Raw genomic sequence first — 18251 nt, 5'->3', positions numbered from 1 at the left:
CAGGCAGCGAGGGAAGCAGCAGGGCTGGTGGGCATTCGGGGTTCTTTGTCTCAGAAGCACCCCCAGCCCAGCTTTAATTCATGGCCCGGCTTCCAGGAGACAGGGCACCAGCCTGCGTGGGCATCTCATTTCACATCTCACCCATTTGCTTTTGGCTCCCGGAAGGATGTCAGTTATGGTGCAAAGATGAAGAAAAGCTGTTCTTTTCAGCTTCACTGAGGAAAGGTAATGTAGACGATAAAAGTATGTGAGTGAGTGAGTGAGTGAGTGTCCCCAGGTTCTCCAGGCCTCTGAATCGCCTTCCTTCTTCTTCTTCTTCTTTTTTTTTTTAAATATATTTTTATTGATTTCAGAGAGAAACAACAATGATGAGAACCATCAATCAGCTGCCTCCTGCACGCCCCCTACTGGGGATCGCCGAGCTCACAACCAGGGCCTGTGCCCTCACCAGGAATGGAACCATGACCTCCTGGTTTATAGGTCAATGCTCAACCACTGAGCCACACTGGCCAGCTGGGCTCCTTCCTTCTTCTTTACCTCCCTCTTTTTCTTGTCGAGGTATAGTGTGCACAGAGTACAATGCACAGATTTTAAGGATACCGCTGGATGGGTTTGGATAAATGTGTACCCAGCACCCCAACCAAGACATGGCGCCTTTCTGTCACCCCCAGAAGGTTCCCTCCTGCTCCTTGTAGTCCATCACTCATAAAAGCAACCGCTTTCTAAAATCGAAAAATGCTAGCACTTCCCATGAACGGAATCATACAGCGAACACACTGCTTCCTCTAACTGCCAAGTACAGTGGTGGGGGAAGCCCAGCAGCGCCCCGGCGGCCCCCAAAGTATTTCCGAGGCTTTCCTGCGGAGAGAGGAAGCCGGACGCTGATGTCCTCTCTCCATCCCCGTTTCCAGGCTGGTGCTTGGGAAGGGACCCAGACCAGGCTCATCACCGATCCAGAAAAAACACCTTCCGTGGCCCAGAAACTATGGCCTAAAAACCCACTGGACAGGGCAGGAGTCTGCCTACCCAGCAGTGAGGCTCGACACTCTGTCGGCCCCCTGAGCCCCTGACCGTGGGGACCCCCGGGCCTATGGTTCTGTCCACCTGCCAGCAGGAGCGGCGAGCGCACCCGTGGCCGGCCCATCCTCCGGCGTCTCTGCTGTCAATCTGCCCGCCGCCCTGGGTTGTTTACTCGGAGCCGGCCTCCCTGCAAGGGTTCAAAGCCCTGGCCCTGGGCACGTCTGCGGCAGGAAGCAGGCCGGGCGGTAATTGGCGGCGCGGTTGTGCTAAGCGGCCGGCACTGACCCAGTATCCTCCTCCCGCAGTCGCCTTTGAGTTGCTCCATACTGACCTGCCAGGCCTGCAGGGACTTCCTGCTGAACACCAAACCGGCAACAGCAACAAATTACTCGTTCCCCGAGAAATCTATTAAAAGGTGACAGCAGTTTGGGGGCCAGGTGGCCAGGGGGCCCCCAGCACAGGAAGCCTAATGTCTTCTGTCCCCAAGAGCCAAGAGCAAACTCCTGCTGAACTGAGAGGAACTGAACTAGAACTCTAAATTGGGGACAGAAGGAAAAATGACTCCGCGTGGAGGGGAAGCTGCCATCCTTGAGGCCCAGCTATGGTTTCACGAAGCGGGAGGTGGCAGGACCTGGAGTCCCCTGGATCTCGGCTCCTATCTGCCACTTCCGCTCTGTGTGACCTCGGGCAAGCCACTTGGCCTCTCTGAGCCTTCCATTCCTGTAAGGGAGATAAGAAGCCCACCCTTCAGGTTGGCAAAAGGCCATGAAGTGCCGGGCACAGAGGCGCTCCTCGGTGAGAGTTGCTGGGACAGAAGCAGGCTGTACTTATTTCCTTCTCCAGCCGAGAGAGGAAGGCCCAGAGTGACGCGCACGTGTGTGTCCACGTGCGCAGTAATGCAGTGGCCGAGCCACGAGACCAAGGGCAGTGGAGCTGCAGCTGGACGGCCTGGGGTGGGGGCAGGACAGGGCAGCCTCTGGTTTTCCCTGGGAAGGAGCTCCTACCATCTCCAGCAAGGCTCTGCCTGCACACTGGACCATTGGATGAATGAATGAAACGAATGAATGAAGGAAGGAATGAATTCCCACATCATTGGTAGAGGCATGAGGCTGAATAATGGCCTCTCAAACATGTCGATGCCCTAATCTCCAGAACCTGTGAAGATGTCACCTTACATGGTAAAAGGGACTGTGCAGAAATGACTAAGTTAAGGATCTGGAAATGGGAAGATTAGCCTGGGTTATGCGGGTGGGTTCCATGTAATCACGTGGGTCCTTAAAGAAAGAGGCAGGAGACTCAGAATTGGGGCCTTCGGTGTGAGCTGAGGAGGCATGTAGGTAATAGACCTATGACATCCACACCTGGGCCTCACAGTCATATAACTTCTGTCCTCCGGACCTGATCAGGCCCAAACTCCAATGCAGGTTTTTCATCATCTGATGGAGGGCTGTTGTGCCCACCTGACCTTCTGCTTTGGAGGATCAGAAAACGCCAGCTCATGATGGACAGCTCGGATCTCACAGTTACTCCATGTCCCACAGTCAGGTACGCAGTAGAAAACCAGGAGCTGATTTTCTAAGGGTGAACAGTTCTCTGCTATAGAGTCATGGACTTGCTTCTAAATCCCAGTTAAAATAAATGATTTTTGTTAAATAGATACATTTGACTCATTTGGCAAATTGCACGTTCCTTCGGTGACTTAATCATTTGTTAATTGACTCTTGGTGAACTGGCCTTTGGAGAATTGGTTCTTAACAAAACTGACCGGTGCTGGCTTCCGAGCCGGCTGGAATGGCCTCAAGAACTCTTTCCCGCTCTTGACTTTGCTCTCTTGCGTGGGCTTCGCTTTCCCCTGACGCTTCCCTAACGTGTGGCAGAGGTGGCCCCATTCTTCCAGTGTGGCTGCCCTAGTTGGAGCAGGAGTTTCCCAGCAATTCCAGTATTAGATCCAGCAGGCCCCCTGGGTCCTTGGCCAAGGGGGTTGCTCTGACCTCCCGAAAGGAGGGCCACCTGGAGGCCACAGAATGAGGGAGCAAGAAACAGAGGTGTAGAGGGCTCCAGGGTTGACCTCAGGGATTATGTCTCAACCCAGCACTGCCAGTTACTCATGGGAGATGAATGTGAGTGTTAAAGTCAGACAGACCTACCCTGGCTGGTTTGGCTCAGTGGATAGAGCGTCGGCCTGCAGACTGAGAGGTCCCAGGTTCGATACAGGTCAAGGGCATGTACCTTGGTTGCGGGCATATCCCCAGTAGGGGTGTGCAGGAGGCAACCGATCGATGTGTTCTCTCCCATCGATGTTTCTGACTCTCTATCCCTCTCCCTTCCTCTCTGTAAAAAAATCAATAAAACATATATTTTTTTAAAAAGTCAGACAGACCTGACGTCAAAGGCCACCTCAGCCACTCTAGCTGTGTGGCCTTGGGCAAGTTGCTTTACCTCTCTGAGCCACCACACCAACCCCTCATATTCTGTTTCCAGGCCTGCCTTCATTCCCTGCCTCCCAGATCCATACACACCTAGAATCCCCTCTTCCTCCTCTCCCCCTCCCACCCATCCTCCAAAGGCCCACCTCGACAGCTCTAAACTCAGCCAGCCGGGGCTTAGCCTGCGACATGTCAACACAATCTCCTTGATGCCAGGATGTTCCAACATGTCCTGAGAAACAATTAAACTTTATGATTTTTTAAATTACCATGCAAAATAGACAACCTCACCCCCGCCAGAGCCCTGCCCCTGAACTACCGACCCCACCGGTGTGGGGGGTGGGTCACCCATGGGCCAGGGGCTCAATCAACAACCACCCCGTTCCCACCTGGGAGGGGCCAGGTGGTGGAGACATGTGTCCCGCAGGCCTGGCCCTTCGCGCTGGCTCCAGGCTGCCCAGCACACTGCTGCCTCCTGACCACGCAGGCAGGCTACGATCACTCCGGGAGACAGGGCTGATGCCCCTTAGAGACTACGCCAGGCCAAACAGGAAACCTTCCTTTTAAAATTATTTTTATTATGATTTCAATGTGTATTTAATTTAATTTATTATTTATTTGATCTTCATTATGCTTTGCATTTTATTATCTAAAAGAGATTATTGGTATCTTCATTATTGAAGTCCTGCATGCGTATAAAAACAATACGGAAATGAATAATCTAAACCTGGGAGCCTCCTGTAATTGGAGTGGGGCTCAGAGATGTGTCTTGTGCACACTACTTGATTAAAAAAAAACAACAAAGGAGAAAAAGGGAGAAACACAAACAAACCTGATTGTTCACTTTGTCCTTTGGAGGCAGCTGCTTCTGAGCAGCGCTGTGCCCGCACGGTCCCCGCAGCCCGAGAATCGCCCACCCCCACACAGGGCTGTGTGAGGGCAGGGGCCCGCCGGCCGCCCGTCTGTCCCGAGCACCCAGCACAGGGCCTGGTAGAGAGGGGGTGGAAGGGTGGAGATGAAGGGGGGAGACCCCCACTTCCTTGTTAAAACACGGGGACCTACAAAATCCTGCAGGAACCCACAGACAACAACTCACTTTACCTGGAGGGGCGGGCAAGTGGCTGGGGACACTGGGCTGGGCCCCGACACGTGGCTAAGAACCCGCCAGTGTTTGTAGACATCCACCGGGCAGGGAGGCGGGAGAGACAGCGCAGGCGGAAGGCAGGGCATGTGCATGTGCGAAGGCACGGCGCCTGGGCCTGTGTGGGAAGCCTGGTACAGCCAGAGGAGAAGAGAGGGGACAGGAGAGGAGGCCGAGGACATTGGAAAGGACGTCCTGAGCTGGGCCCAGGAGTTGGGACTTTATCCCCTGGATTTCAGGGAGCACCCGCCAGGTGCTCACTGAGCCTCGGTTGAATTTCAGGGACGGGGTCAATTGTTGAACCAGATTAGAAGGAGGGGGCCCCCAAGTCCATCCACTTGGAGGGGCAGAAGCCCGGGACCCCATCCCCTGCCTGGGCCCCCACGCAGCTCCCCTCCCCTCCCACTTACTCCAGCCTGGCTGTTTTCCTCGGCGCTTGATGAAGTTAAAATAAACCCTCTCTGGGGTGAATCACAGGCGTTCAAATTGGATTGGCACGCAGACGTCGAGCAGTTGGTGGCAGGAGCCAGGGGACCCAGAGAACAGGTTTTCGCTGGAGGGGACGTGAGCTTTATTTCCCTCTTGGTTGCTGACAAGGAAGCAGCTGTCCTTCCCTGATTATTTTTACCTCGAGTCACAGGCACTGATGGGGAGTCTCCCAGGCGCCCACCCGCCTGCCAGGGCCAAGGTGCAGAGCTCAGCGCCAGGCCCAGCTCTGCCACGAGTCTTGAGCTCCACCTACCGCTGCCTCCACACAGGACCGAGGAACAGTGCCTGCCACAGGTCCGGGCCCGTCCCCTCCAAGGTGGGTCCCTGCCCAGAAATGAGAGACAATATTTTTGACCAAAAAAAGAAAACATTCATCATCAGTTTCCTTCCTCTAACTGACAGCTCATTTCTTCCCTTTGCTTTAGCTCAGACTTTTAGTTTATTGAAACTAAACCTAAATACCACTTAACTGTTAACTAAGTACTTCCAAATTGGTCGTGTTTTTCTATCCTTGCAAAGCCCAATCGGTAGGAGTTGTTAGCTCCATTTTACAGCTAAAGAAACTGAGGCTCAAAGGGGAAGTGGCTTAGCTAAAATCACACATTAACAGAGTAGGAGAAATGGGGTTTGAACATGGGTGTGTCCGACTCCAAACCTTGTGCACCACCTACTGTATTTTCAAGTCTTTGTCCAATGTGTCAGTCAGAAACGCTCTCAGCTCCACTAACAACAGAGCTTTGAATAAGTGGGGGCTTGTTTTCCCTGGCAGGAGGTGGCCTCTAGGTTGGGAGGCAGCACAATGATGACATGCACCCGGGGTCTTTCAATCTTGTTGCCCCATCCTTCTCCCTCCACCCTCTTTTAAATAGACTTTAAAGCGGTTTTAAGTTCACAGCAAAACTGAGACTCACACATGCAGAGTCTCCCCTACGATCAAGACCCTTCGCCAGAGCGGTACATTTGTTACACTGATGGACGGACCTACATTGCCACATCATTATCACCCAAAGTCCATAGTTTACCTAAGAGCTCACTCTTGTTGTACATTCTATGGGTTTGGACCAATGGATAGTGACCTGTCGCCATCATTGTGGCACCACGCTGAGTACTCCACTGCCCTGCACACTCTGCACTCTGTCTATTCATCCCTCCTTCCCCTCGGCCTCTGGAAACCACTGATCTCTCTTTTTTTAAAAAATATATTTTTATTGATTTTTTTACAGAGAGGAAGGGGGAGGGATAGAGAGTTAGAAACATTGATGAGAGAGAAACATCGATCAGCTGCCTCCTGCACACCCCCTACTGGGGATGTGCCCGCAACCAAGGTACATGCCCTTGACCAGAATCAAACCTGGGACCCTTGAGTCTGCAGGCCGACGCTCTATCCACTAAGACAAACCGGTTAGGGCACCACTGATCTCTTTACAGTCTCCATATGTTTGCCTTTTCCAGAGTGTCATATAGTTGGAATCGTATAGAATGTAGACTTTTCAAATTGGCATTTTCCACTTAGTAACATGCATTTACGTTTTCTCCATGTCTGTTCATGGCTTGTTTCTTTTTAGCACTGAATAATATTCCACTCCCAGATGTATCACCGTTTGCTATCCATTCAGCTACTCAAGGACATCTTTGTTGCTTCCTCGTTTGGGCAGTTATGATCAAAGCTGCCATCCGCGTCTGGGTGCGGTGCCCCATCATTCTCGATAGGCGGCCTTTTGACATGCTGGCCGCCTCAAAGTCACACGGGGCTGCTGCAGCTCCGGGCATCTTACTTGCATCCGTCTTTTCTTTTACTGTCATGTCATTTGCAGTTTCCTTATCACTTTACAATTCTCATTGTTTATAATTTAATCATATCTCTTCAAGTGGTTAAGTTACACTGTATTTGTTGGACATAGGTAGCTTCCAAGTTTTTCAATATTATACATAATACTGGAATGAACATCTTTATGCTCATTTGCTTGGGTATCTCCCAAGCATAAATTCCATGGAGAATTACTTGGGTCAAAGATGTTAACATCTTTGGTGCTCTTAATATAGTACTCTTTTTCTAAAAATTGATTTTTAGAGTGAGGAAGGGAAAGGGAGAGAGAAACATTGATGAGAAAGAGTGATCAGCTGCCTCCTGCACGCCCCCTACTGGGGATCGAACCAGAAACCCCGGCATGTGCCCTGACTAGGAATCAAACCAGTGACCTCTTGTTGCATGGATCAATGCTCAACCACGGAGCAACACCGGCCGAGCTTAATATGTTTACTCTTGATTTCCAAGACAATTGCGCTATTTTACACTGTGTAACAGTGCCTGGATATATTGATTTCACCACAACTGTGCCAGCACAGAGGATTACCATTTTAAAAAGATTTTTACCAAATTAGTGTCATAAAATAGTACCTAAAGTAACTGTTGTTTTTATTCCTTTCAGTAAAATTGAAGAGAAACATACACACAAACCTTAGAGTCCCAAAGTGTCTGTCTCTGTGTATAGATCTGTTGGATTGTCTCTTCCGTATTTCAACAAACACAAAGTGCTCACCCTCTGAACCCCGGGCCCAGGTAAGGGGGCAGAGTAGAGACAGTCAGACTGGCATTTGTAGGGATCTGGGGGTTCCCGAAACAGATTAAGGTGGGGGCAGGGAAAGCATCCCAGAAGGTCCGAGCTGAGACCTGAAGCATGAGTAGAAGTGAGCCGGAAAAGACTCGGAGGAGGGGTGCTCCCACCCATTCCTGGGCAGAGGAAATAGTGCGTGCAAAGGCCCAGAGCTGAGAACAGAAACGCACTGTGGCCACAGGCGGGGCGATGGAGTGTGAGGTGGGAAAGAGGAAGGATACTCACCCAGTGCTTCTCACAGCCCCCCTCGGAGTCCCGCGAGGAAGCTGTGCTTCTCCACATTCCGTGGAGACACGGAGTAAAGAGACAGGTCCAGGTCACCTGGAAGTTGGTGTCCAAGCCCCAGTTCTGTGGGGCTCATGGCCACCCCAAAGTGAAAGCATCCCCGCTGCTGGCTCCTCCTTCCAAATCCCTCGCCCTGGACTATGGCCACTTGGCTGAGAGGCCAGGCCAGGCCAGGCCCAGGGATGAGGGCCCCGGCCGCCCTCACCACCCTCACCCCATCTCTGCAATGAGCCCAAGGACTCCCTGGCTATCACTCACCCACGGCCTCCAGGCCTTGTCTGTGGAGACAAGGGGCCTGTCTCAACCGCCCACCAGGAAAGCCGATGAATGGCCCTTGGCTCTGGGGAGAAGAGATTAGGCCAGGCCTCGGCCCAAACTGCTCGGGGTCCACGGAGCCCCCCCCTTCCCCAGTACCGGCCATCTCCTGGGAAATGCGACCTCACAGAAGCCAGGCAGTTGCGCTGGGGGCTCCAGGGGCAGGGGCGTTGCCAAGGATGGGAAGGTGGTAACTTGGGCTACAGGGATAAGATGTGGGATCCTAAGGCAAGGAGGGCCAGAAGACATACAAAGGACACGGGGAGAGTGGAGTCACCACCAGACTCCCAGAGAGAAAGAGCACAGGCTTAGGGGGCAGCCTGGGCCCACCTCTTCCCTGATGTGTGAGTCCCGCCTTCTTTCTGGGCTCTCCCACAGCCTCCCCTCTCGCCTGCAGCTCCGGTGGCCCCGGGGCGGTGGTGGAGACTGCAGATGGGAGATGCAAGTTCCCGGGGCCCCGGCTGAGCTGGTGGCAGGCCCAGGAGTCCTGTGACCAGCGGTTTGGCCACTTGGCACTGGGTCTCCAGATGTGGTCCTCGCTTCACGCCTGCCCGACCCCATCTGGGTGGCCCAAGGAAAGGCCCCTCTACAAAGAGCCCCACGGAGACGTGAGTGTGGGCCTGGGGGGTGGTCGAGGCTTTGGTGACCCCAGAGATGGGAACGCACAGTGGAAGCCCTTACAGGCTGAGCCCAGAGGAAGTCCCAGCACATTGACTCCTAGGCATGGGCACCTGAGCCCTCACTGCTTCCTTCCCGAGGGAGGGAGGGAGGCACCAACCCCCAGAAAGGACCCTGCAGCCTAAAGGGTCGTCAGGGGTAGGGTAGGATGGCGCGCGACGCTGGGGAAACTGAGGTCCCAGCCCGTGCGTCCCCGCAGGCGCACGAACCACGGCGGCGCTGGTGTTGGGGAGAGGACGGCGGACAGGGCGGCGCGGCTGCGGGCACCCGTGCCGGCGCTGGGGGCGCTGACGGCGAGCCTGCACGTGCAGTGGGGGGCCGCCGCGCCCGGCACCAGCACCCACCCCGCCGCGCTCTTCTCTCCGGCGGTCCCCGCGCTGCCCAACGCGCTGCAGCTGAGCGCCTTCGCCGAGCCGGGCGGCACCGTGCATGCCGCGCTCGTGGTGCGCGGGCACCACGCGCCCATCCTCGTCGCCTTCCACGCGGAAGGCCACTGGCACCATGTGTGTGCCACCTGGGAGCAGCGCGGCGGGCGCCGGGCGCTATTCGCGGACGGGCGGCGGCGCGCGGGCCAGCCGGTGCCACCGGGCGGCATCCTTGTGCCGGGTCAAGATCAGGACTCTCTGGGCGGTGGCTTCTCGGCGCGTGACGCCTTCAGTGGCAACCTCACCGATTTCCACCTCTGGGCCCGGGCACTGAGCCCCGCGCAGCTGCAGCGGGCACGGGCCTGTCCCCCCCACCCCCCCACACACACACCCTCCCCCAGGCCTGCTCTTCCGCTGGGACTTGGGCGCCCTGGACCTCACGCCCTCACTCCTGCCGCCGGTGCGGGTGCGCCTTCTCTGTCCGGGTACGGCCCACCGCGCCCCCTGGCAGCCAGACCTCATCCTGCCTTTGGCTGAACGCCCGCCCCCTGTCCCGTGCATTCCCTTTTGTCCCGTGCATCCCCAGAGCACCCCATGCCAACCTGGCCACGGACAACTCTGGCCACTTCTTCTCCAGGGGCGGGTCCCGCGAGGATTCGTCCAGGGCCAATAGCCTGAGCGCGCTCGCCCCCTAGCCGCCTATGGTGCCTGGAGCCGGCTGCAGCCCCTCCTCCCGGTTCCCAGACCACGAGTCCTGGCTCCCGCTCAGGTGCCAGGCACCTTCAAGGCCAGTGGGTCACTGGGACCGCGGAGGAGCCAGGATGCGGCCCTGACACCTCTCCCACCCTGGCCAGCGCCCTCAGAGGAGTGCCCCACGTGGGAGCCAGGACCCCGCATCCAGGGCTCTGCGCCGCTCCCGCCCGGCCCTGGGCTCTGCGGAAGGGGAAGCTGGGTGTGGAGCAGTGTAAGCCCAGGGGCAATGAGCAGTTGGCACAGCCTGGGAGTTTAGGGAGTCAAGACCACAGGTCAGTGGGCCATCCAGACCTCGGGTGAGTCCCAGATATGTGACCTTGAGCAAGTGATTTTGCCATTCTGTGCCTCAGTTTCCCCATCTAGAAACCCATCTGTAAGACTCCAGACACATAGCCGTCCAGGTGTTCTTCCTCCCCGGGCAGCACATGGTGGTGGAGATCTCCGGGAGGAGGGCTGCCCAGAACCCAGCCTGGCATCCCCTCCCTCGCAGAGCCCTATCAGCGGCTGCAGGATGCCCTGCCAGGGCCGGGGCCAGGATGTTATCAGCCGAGTCAACGCCTTGGCCAGCGCCATCGTGGTGAGCCCCCTTCCAGGGTGCTGCAGAGCCTGGGGCACTATGGGTACCTCCCTGCACCTCAGTTTCCTCCCCTGTAAAGGAACACCCCCCTAAGGTGTCTGCAGGGTTTGGGGTTGTTTATGCTCCCTGTTTTGGGACGCTTGAGAACTGGGTGACAAATGAGACCCCCACCCACCAAGAAGACCCTGGCAGAGCCCACGTGTGGTCCCAGGGGATCCCCTCCTGACAGCCAGACCTGCAGTAAGTGGATCCTCTGCCCACAGCTCCTCCCCGACCCCCTCTCTGAAGCCCTCGGAGACCTGTCCCTGGCCAAGGCCTCCGGCTTCCTAGGAATCCTGGCGAGAGTCCTGGCAAAGGAGGCAACTACCCCGGGCCCGGCCGCGCTGCTGGCTGTCGTGCACTTCCTGCGGAGGGTGACAGCCCTTGCGGCTGGGGAGCCGGAGCCCCGGACAGGACCCTGGGGGGAGCTGGGCCGGGGCGTCCTGTCTGTGGCCAGCCTGGTCCTGGAGGAGCAGCTGGCCGGTGCGTGGCTGTCGGTGAGCGAGGTGAGGCTAACAGAGCGGGTGGGGCAGGGCCTGGGCTCTGGTTCCAACTTTGCCACCAGCTTGGGGTGTAGCCCTGACTCCATCTTCCCGTCCATCAAGAGTAGTTCCGCTTTTGTCTGTTTTGTAAGTTGAACTTTCACATACAACTGCTCTTGAACAACAGTTAAAAATTAGTGAGAGCCACTAATCAATCTGGGCTTCCCCCATGGCCAAGAATCTGGGGACCACCTTATGTGGGAGGTCCTGGATGCTGGGTACTCAGCCATCTTGTCTGCCACAAAGGCTCAGACACTCCGGGGAGCCCGAGAGATGCTCTCCAGAGGGTGTGGGTGTTGGAACCTCACCCTCGCAAAAGTGGCTGTGGGCTTGGGAGTGACCAGCCTACAGAAGGGAGAAAGCAAGGGGTCGTGGACATTGCCTGCAATTCTCTGGGGCTGAAGGAGCAGAGACGATCCCCCTTTGGCCTCAGAGGGCAGAGCTGGGGCCTGAGCTTGGGGATATGGAGGGGATGACCCAGCACAGGAGGCTGGTTCCATGGAATGGTTCACCTGTTCAGGTGGTGGACTCCCCATCCTGGGGAAGGTGTAAGCCCACATTTAGCTGGGGACCTGAGGCACTGGGATAGGCTAGGATATGCTGGACTTGGAACCTCAGTTTTCTTCCCTGGAGAATGGGGGTGCTATGCTTAGGCAATGGAGAGGAGCAAATGGGTGAATTGGGTGCCTTGCCCAGCATAGAGCAAGTAGGTGTCCCATTAGTGCATTCTCCCCTCTCTGTCCTGTCCTTAACCCCCACAAGGCTTTCCTTTTAGGATCTAAAAGGTGAGCTGCTATTATAGGTCCAGCACTGAGTCAGACTAAAGAAGCAGGGGGCACGGCGCTGTCTTTAGAATGTGGCCCAGTTGGCAAAGGACAATTCTTCTCCATCTTCCTCCACTTCACCTGCTTCAGCCCCCACCTCCAGCACCGATTCCCTGATCCGGGACCAGCAAACCCCATGCCAGCCCGCCATCTCTGTGGATTCCCAGCCCTATGCCCTCAACCCAATCTCAGCTCCCCCACTCCCCAGCGACTCAGGGCTCCAGTGTCACCCCAAAGCACCAGGCCCGCCCCGCCTCTCCCCAGTGCTCTCAGCATGCCTGCTCCTATAGGATAGCTGTGGGCTGAAAATCTGGAGGGGGCTGGGCCCTGGAGAGGGCAGAATGGGCGGCAAGGTCCTGAGGTCACTTCTCCTTCCCCTAGGGGAGCCTGTGGCCACTGTGGCCATCACCCTGGCTGTCCCCCCCCCCCCCATGACTACGTGGCCACGGGCCACTGCTGGCTCAATGTGCACACAGACACCATCTGGGCCTTTGTGGGACCCGTGCTCTTCGTGCTGACTGTGAGCGGAAGGCCTGGGGGTCCTGGTGGGGAGGACAGACGTGTGAGGGTGGGGGAGGGGGGCCCTTTCCCCCACTGACACCAGGTCTCCAGGCCAATACCTGCATCCTGGTCCGCGTGGTGATGGTCACCGTGTCCCGTGATCGCCGCCGTGCCCGCATGCTGAGCCCGCAGCCCTGCCTGCAGCAGCAGGTCAGGATCCAGATATGGTGAGGCCCTAGCCTGGGGGCAGCAGGAAGAAGTGGGGGAGCCAGGTATGAGGCTCGCTGGGCGGGACCACATATGAGTCCATGTTGGTTGTAGGTTTGGCAATGTATGTTCATGAGTACAAGGCTATATATGACATGTATGTGCATGTGTCCATGCTTGTGTGTGCATGCATTCACATACTGTGGATGTGTGTAAGCACGTGCCCATGGTAAGCATGTGGGATGGTACACTGATCCTGTATATGACGGGGGGTGGACACTAGCCCTGTCCTAGGGGCTCACCACCTGCAGAAGGCAGTGATGACTGGGTAGGGACAAGTAAGGGAGTCCCCAGAAGTTCAGGTTCAGGGGATGATGCAGTCTCCAAGGCCTCGCCCTCTGGGAGGGGCGGCACCCCTGGTCTTTCTCCAGAAGCTCTGACTCCTCTCTGGCCTTCTCTTCCCCACCCACCAAGGGTGTGGCACCCAAGCCGGTGGGTCCCGGAAAAGCCAGGGTGCTCCAGGGGTCCTTGAGGAGGGGGAGAGAAAGCCCTTCCGGTCTCCATGTCCCCCTGGACCCACTGCCCAGGCCTCAGCCCTCCCTCTGGGCAGCTGTCACCCCTTCCTTCAAGTCAGGTTTGGGATGGAACCCCATCTCCCCAGAGCCATGACCCTACTTCATGCTACCTCTGGGTCTTCGGGGAGGGACAGCCAAGTCCAGCTATGCCTGAGTTCTGAGCCGGGGTCCCGGCCTGCAACTCCAGCCCCTCCCAGGCGCTTCCCACATGCCGCTCTCCCCCCACCCCCCCATCACTCCCCACCCCCACCCACCCCCGAACCCTGATCAGCCCTGCCTGCTCTCCACAGGGCCTCAGTGAAGCCCATGCTGGGCCTGCCCTGGCCGGTTGGCATGCTGGCGCACCTCAGCCCGGCCTGGGCCTACGCCGCCGTGAGCCTCAACTCCTTCCAGGTACCTCCAGGGCCTGGACCCTCTGGGACCAGGGCTCTAACGTGCACTGGAACTCAGAGGGCGACTGGTTTGTTGGGACTGGGGAGGGAGTTACCTCCCCATATGGGAGGCACTAACAGCAACCCTGGACATTATCAAGAGGAGGAGGGGAGGATGGGGGTGGGAACAAAACCTCAAATTGAAGAGCAGAATATCAGTGAGGATTTTGTGGCCCATTTGACGGTTGGAAAAACTGAGGCCGAAAAGGGAATCCTTAAGATCCCGCTGCCCTGACATTCTTGGTGAGGCGGAAGTTCCAGCCCGGGCTGGTGCTAGAGCCACTGCAGGCAGCTGGGGGGAGGGGAGCGTGTAGGACACCAGGGACCTTTCCCCTTGGGGTCTGTGCCTGCTCTGAGGTCAGCAGGAAATGCTCCACTGGTGAGGACAGCAGTTCAGCAAAGGGGTTGACCCACATAAATGAAGCAGAAATGGGGGGCCTGCAGGAACCCTCCTGGCGTGCCTGTCGGAGCCTGTGTCCTGAGCCACCGAGAAGGGGTGGCCTCGGTCGCTGTCCTCAGGGGCCTTGCTAAGGGGACAGAGCTGGGATTTGAACCCCTGGAGCTCTGGGAGGGAGCATGGGGCTTGCCTTTGTCCAGCCACGAGCCACCTCAGTTCTCAGCCCTGAGAGAGACCCGGGCTGGGGGAGCTGGGAACCGTAGGCACAGAGGTTGGGGGGACCATGTAGGCCAAGGGGATGGTGGGTTCACATTCCAGCTCTGCCCCTATACTTGTGCCCTTGCCTGGTTTCTCCACCTGGCACAGAGCGGGGAGGCGGGGAGGCGGGGGCAGTGGAGGGCGGGGGCGGGCAGCAGCATCCCGTTGCCATGGTGTTGACTGCAGCTCCATCCCTGCCTGTGGCCCTCGGCTGGACAGAGCTGCAGGCTGCCCGTGCCACCATCCCCGCCCTCTCTGCCTCCCTCCCTTCCTCCTCCGCCTTTCCTCTCTGGTGTCTCACTTCTTTGTCTCTGTCCCTGAATTTTTTTCTAAGAGAGTCTTTCTCTGTCTCTCAGCCTCTCTCTGTCACTGTCCCCATCACGTTTGGCCTCAATCCCACCTGGCTCTTCCTGGGCCTCTCTGTCTCCCTCCTGTGGGTCTTTGAGCCCCTCTTTCTGTCACTTACCCGGCCTCTCCATCTCTCTGAGTGTGACCTCTCCTGCCCCCTCCCAGTCAGCCCAGGTCTGCGGCTCTGTCCCCCACGCCAGGCCTCAGGGTCCCTCTCCATCACATGGGGAGAATGAGTCCACCCCACCACATGGAGCTACTGTGCGGGTCAAGTAAGACCCTAAGGGGTGATGCTTGGTGAGTGGTGAGGCCTCCTGGTCCTCACATGTGTGGGGAGGGGAGCCAGCTATGCCCACGCCACGGCCCCGAGCCCTGCACACACAGCGCCTCCCAATCCCATCAGGAGCAAGTCCTGGCCTCCTCCCCACTTTCCAGATGAAGAGACAGAGGCTCAGAGAGGTGAGGGCCACTGAACTAGAGGCATAGTCAGAATGCAATCCCAGGGCCCTAGCTGGTTTGGCTCGGTGGATAGAGCTCGGCCTGAGGACTGAAGGGTCCTGGGTTCGATTCTGGTCAAGGGCACATGCCCGGGTTGCAGACTTGATCCCCTGTAGGGGGCGTGCAGGAGGCAGCCAATCAATGATTCTCTCTCATCATTGATGTTTCTGTCTCTCCCTCTCCCTCTCTGAAATCAATCCCAGGATCTGACTTAGCCTTGGAGCTTCAGGAAGGTGTACCCCCTCCCACCCCCCACCTTGCAGTGGGGTGAGGCTGTGAGGAGGGGCAGGCCTGGGGGTGGGGCATGGAGGGATGCAGGGCAGAGGCTGCCTAGAGGCGAGAGGCCGAAGGGGCGGGTGGAGTGGGCGAGGCCCTCCCGGTTCTCTGCCATAGAATGCCAGCTGCCCGTCCCCAGTGCCGGAGCTGGGCTGGGCAGGGTTTGTGCCCATCAGCCTGTTTCTCTGAGGACTTCTGCGTGTGTCTCTGCTGTGGCCCCAAGCTAAGTGGTTGGGGAAGGTGGCCGCAGGCAATGACACCCACATACCTGTTGGGTCTGTCCCCAGGGGCCTTACATCTTTTATTTTATTTTATTTTTTATATATTTTATTGACTTTTTACAGAGAGAAAGGGAGAGGGATAAAGAGTTAGAAACATCGATGAGAGAGAAACATCGATCAGCTGCCTCCTGCACACCCCCTACTGGGGATGTGCTGGAAACCAAGGTACATGCCCTTGACGGGAATCGAACCCGGGACCCTTCAATCCACAGGCCGACGCTCTATCCACTGAGCCAAACCGGTCAGGGCAGGGGGCCTTACATCTTCCTGGTCTACGCCGCCTACAATGGGGAGTGGGGGGACATCGGTGGGGGCTGGGGTAAGAGGAGCTTACCTTGATGGGCTCCTGGCCCCTAGGGGTCAGGAGAGGTCCCAGGCCTGACCCCGACGCCCACCCCCAGGTCCGGAGCGCCCTGCAGAGGGTGGCTGAGAAGAAGGCAGCCAGGCGCTCGTGGTGTGAGCAGGCTCAGGGATTGAGGGGTGGGAGGTCCCCCCACAGCCGGGTCCCAGCTGCTACAACCTCTCCTTTCAGGCCCGATCCAGCCCCCAGGGCCGGGCATCCCACCCCAGGCCCTCAGGTCCCTGGGAGGCGGCCCCAAACAACCCCGTAGCCTTGGCTCCACCCCGAAGACACTTGGCTCTCAGAGGTATGGCCTCACCACCCTCTAGTGTGAGTGCCTCCCAGTGCCTCAGTTTCCCCACTGCTCAGGTAGAGCTGGGAGGGCAACAGCACATCTGATAAACAAAGGGCCTGAGGTCCAGGAAATCCTGTCACCGTGGCGCCTGGGGGTGGCTTAGAAATGGCTGGTTTCCTCCCACCACCACCACCACCACCAGGGAACAGGGGCCCTGGTTCCCCGCCCAGGGGTGGCGCTTGCCCAGGGTCGCCTTCCCTGGGTGCCCGTGCAGAAGGCAGGTGGGTGGGTGAGGATCAGGGCCCTGAGACAGGGTATGGGTTGAGTGGCTTGAAGGCCAGGGTAGGAGTTCCAATCCCGGCTTCTGGTTCACCTGCTGTGTGCCCTTGGGCAAGTTACCTTCCCTCTCTGGGCCTTCCACTTCCTCATCATCAACCTGGAGGGTAAGCCCTTGAATGGATTCCTAGGTTCTTTGATATTGAGGTCCCCACCCAGAATGGGGGAGCAGAGAGAGAGAGAGGGAGAGATTCCTGCCTCAGCCCTCCCCAAAGTTCACCTCCTTGAATGTTTTCCCCCCACTAGGGACCCACAGTCCCAGGATCCCCACAACTTTCTCCTCCATTGCAGAACCCGAGAGACCGGTGAGGCTGGGACAGGGACAACCGGGTTCTGCTAGGGGCTAGCAAGTGTGTCCAGCAGGGCTGGGGAAACCACAGGGACTAGGTGGGGTTGGGGTGGTGGGCTCCTCTGGGGACCCAGGGCCCCCATCCTCAGTTATCAGCTGCGAGGGGCTGACTGCACCCTGGCAGGATCTGAATGCCAAGGCCACTCGGAGAGGGGGAGTTATCACCAAGGTAGCTAAGGGCCCCGGGGAAGCGGGGAGGAGGAGTGGGGCCCAGCCCCCTGACCAGTCCCTCTGTCCTCAGGCTGTGGAGTGACAGCATCCAAGGCTTCAGGTAGAGCTCCCACCTCAGGGGTTCCCCTCTGCCCCTGGGCGCCTGGACACCCCTTCCCCACACTGCACCAGAATACTGGAAAGGGATCTGAAAAGCAACCACTCCTGACCTCACAATCCACGGGCCTTCCTCTCACTCCGCTCCTTGGGGGGGCCCGGAAGCCCCCCCACTGGCACCCTGGGCTCCGTCTGTGACAGTGCAGGGCTCCTTGGGAGAGGTCACTTAGCCCGTCAGTTCGGGTCCCCTTCCCAGAGCTGGTGCTTCGGGAGTGGCAGTGAGCAAGAAGCCCGCCTTCCCAGAGTCCGCCTTCCTCTGTGCGCCCACTCTCTCCGGCCCCGAAGCCTGGCCTCCTGGCCTCACCCCCCACCACGCCCCCATCCCGATACCTCGGGCTCTGAGAGGCCTTCCAAACCCAGCGAGGGGCCAGTGGTCTCCTCCAAGGCCTCGGTTTCCCCGCAGGACAGCCGATGGGGGCGTGCTGGGGCACCTGTGGGTAGCTCAGCCCCGCGGGAAAGGAGCTGCGGGGACCCCTGGGCCGGAGTTCCCCCAGTCACACCAGAGCCCACCCTGCTAGGGGCCGGCTCAGCACTGCCCGCCTCCAGCTCCGTGATCCTGTTCAGCTGGAGCTAGAGGCCTGCTGATGGAGCCCTCCCTGGGCTCTGCACCAAACCCCAGGCCTTCGCTGCCTTGAATCTGGTGACCTGGGAAAATGGAGGTGCCGTCCACCTCCCATTGTACAGATGAGGAAACTGAGGCACAAAAAGGAGCCAGGACTAGCCAGGGTCAGTGGCAGAGGTGGGGTCAGGTCCCCAGCCCAGC

General features: G+C 57.9%; 1 protein-coding gene across 1 annotated transcript; it reads left to right on the top strand.

Moving 5' to 3' along the window:
• Nucleotides 1–7880: 7880 nt before the first annotated feature.
• Nucleotides 7881–17414, top strand: ADGRD2 (adhesion G protein-coupled receptor D2; the record flags this gene model as incomplete). The annotated part of the gene is given in 18 exon segments (XM_079790814.1): nucleotides 7881–7887; nucleotides 8670–8810; nucleotides 8813–8899; nucleotides 9169–9192; nucleotides 9195–9700; nucleotides 9702–9819; nucleotides 10578–10615; nucleotides 10617–10664; nucleotides 10928–11209; nucleotides 12021–12030; nucleotides 12451–12491; nucleotides 12494–12589; nucleotides 12682–12797; nucleotides 13643–13745; nucleotides 16094–16160; nucleotides 16306–16488; nucleotides 17059–17117; nucleotides 17403–17414. Coding segments are annotated over 18 exon segments (1938 nt in total).
• Between the last annotated feature and the right edge of the window lie 837 nt (nucleotides 17415–18251).

The sequence above is a fragment of the Cnephaeus nilssonii genome, assembly GCF_951640355.1.
Source record: "Cnephaeus nilssonii genome assembly, chromosome: 14".
In the NCBI taxonomy this organism is placed as follows: domain Eukaryota; kingdom Metazoa; phylum Chordata; class Mammalia; order Chiroptera; family Vespertilionidae; genus Cnephaeus; species Cnephaeus nilssonii.
Note: the sequence above shows the minus strand (reverse complement) of the source record. Positions and strands in the feature narration are given on the sequence as shown.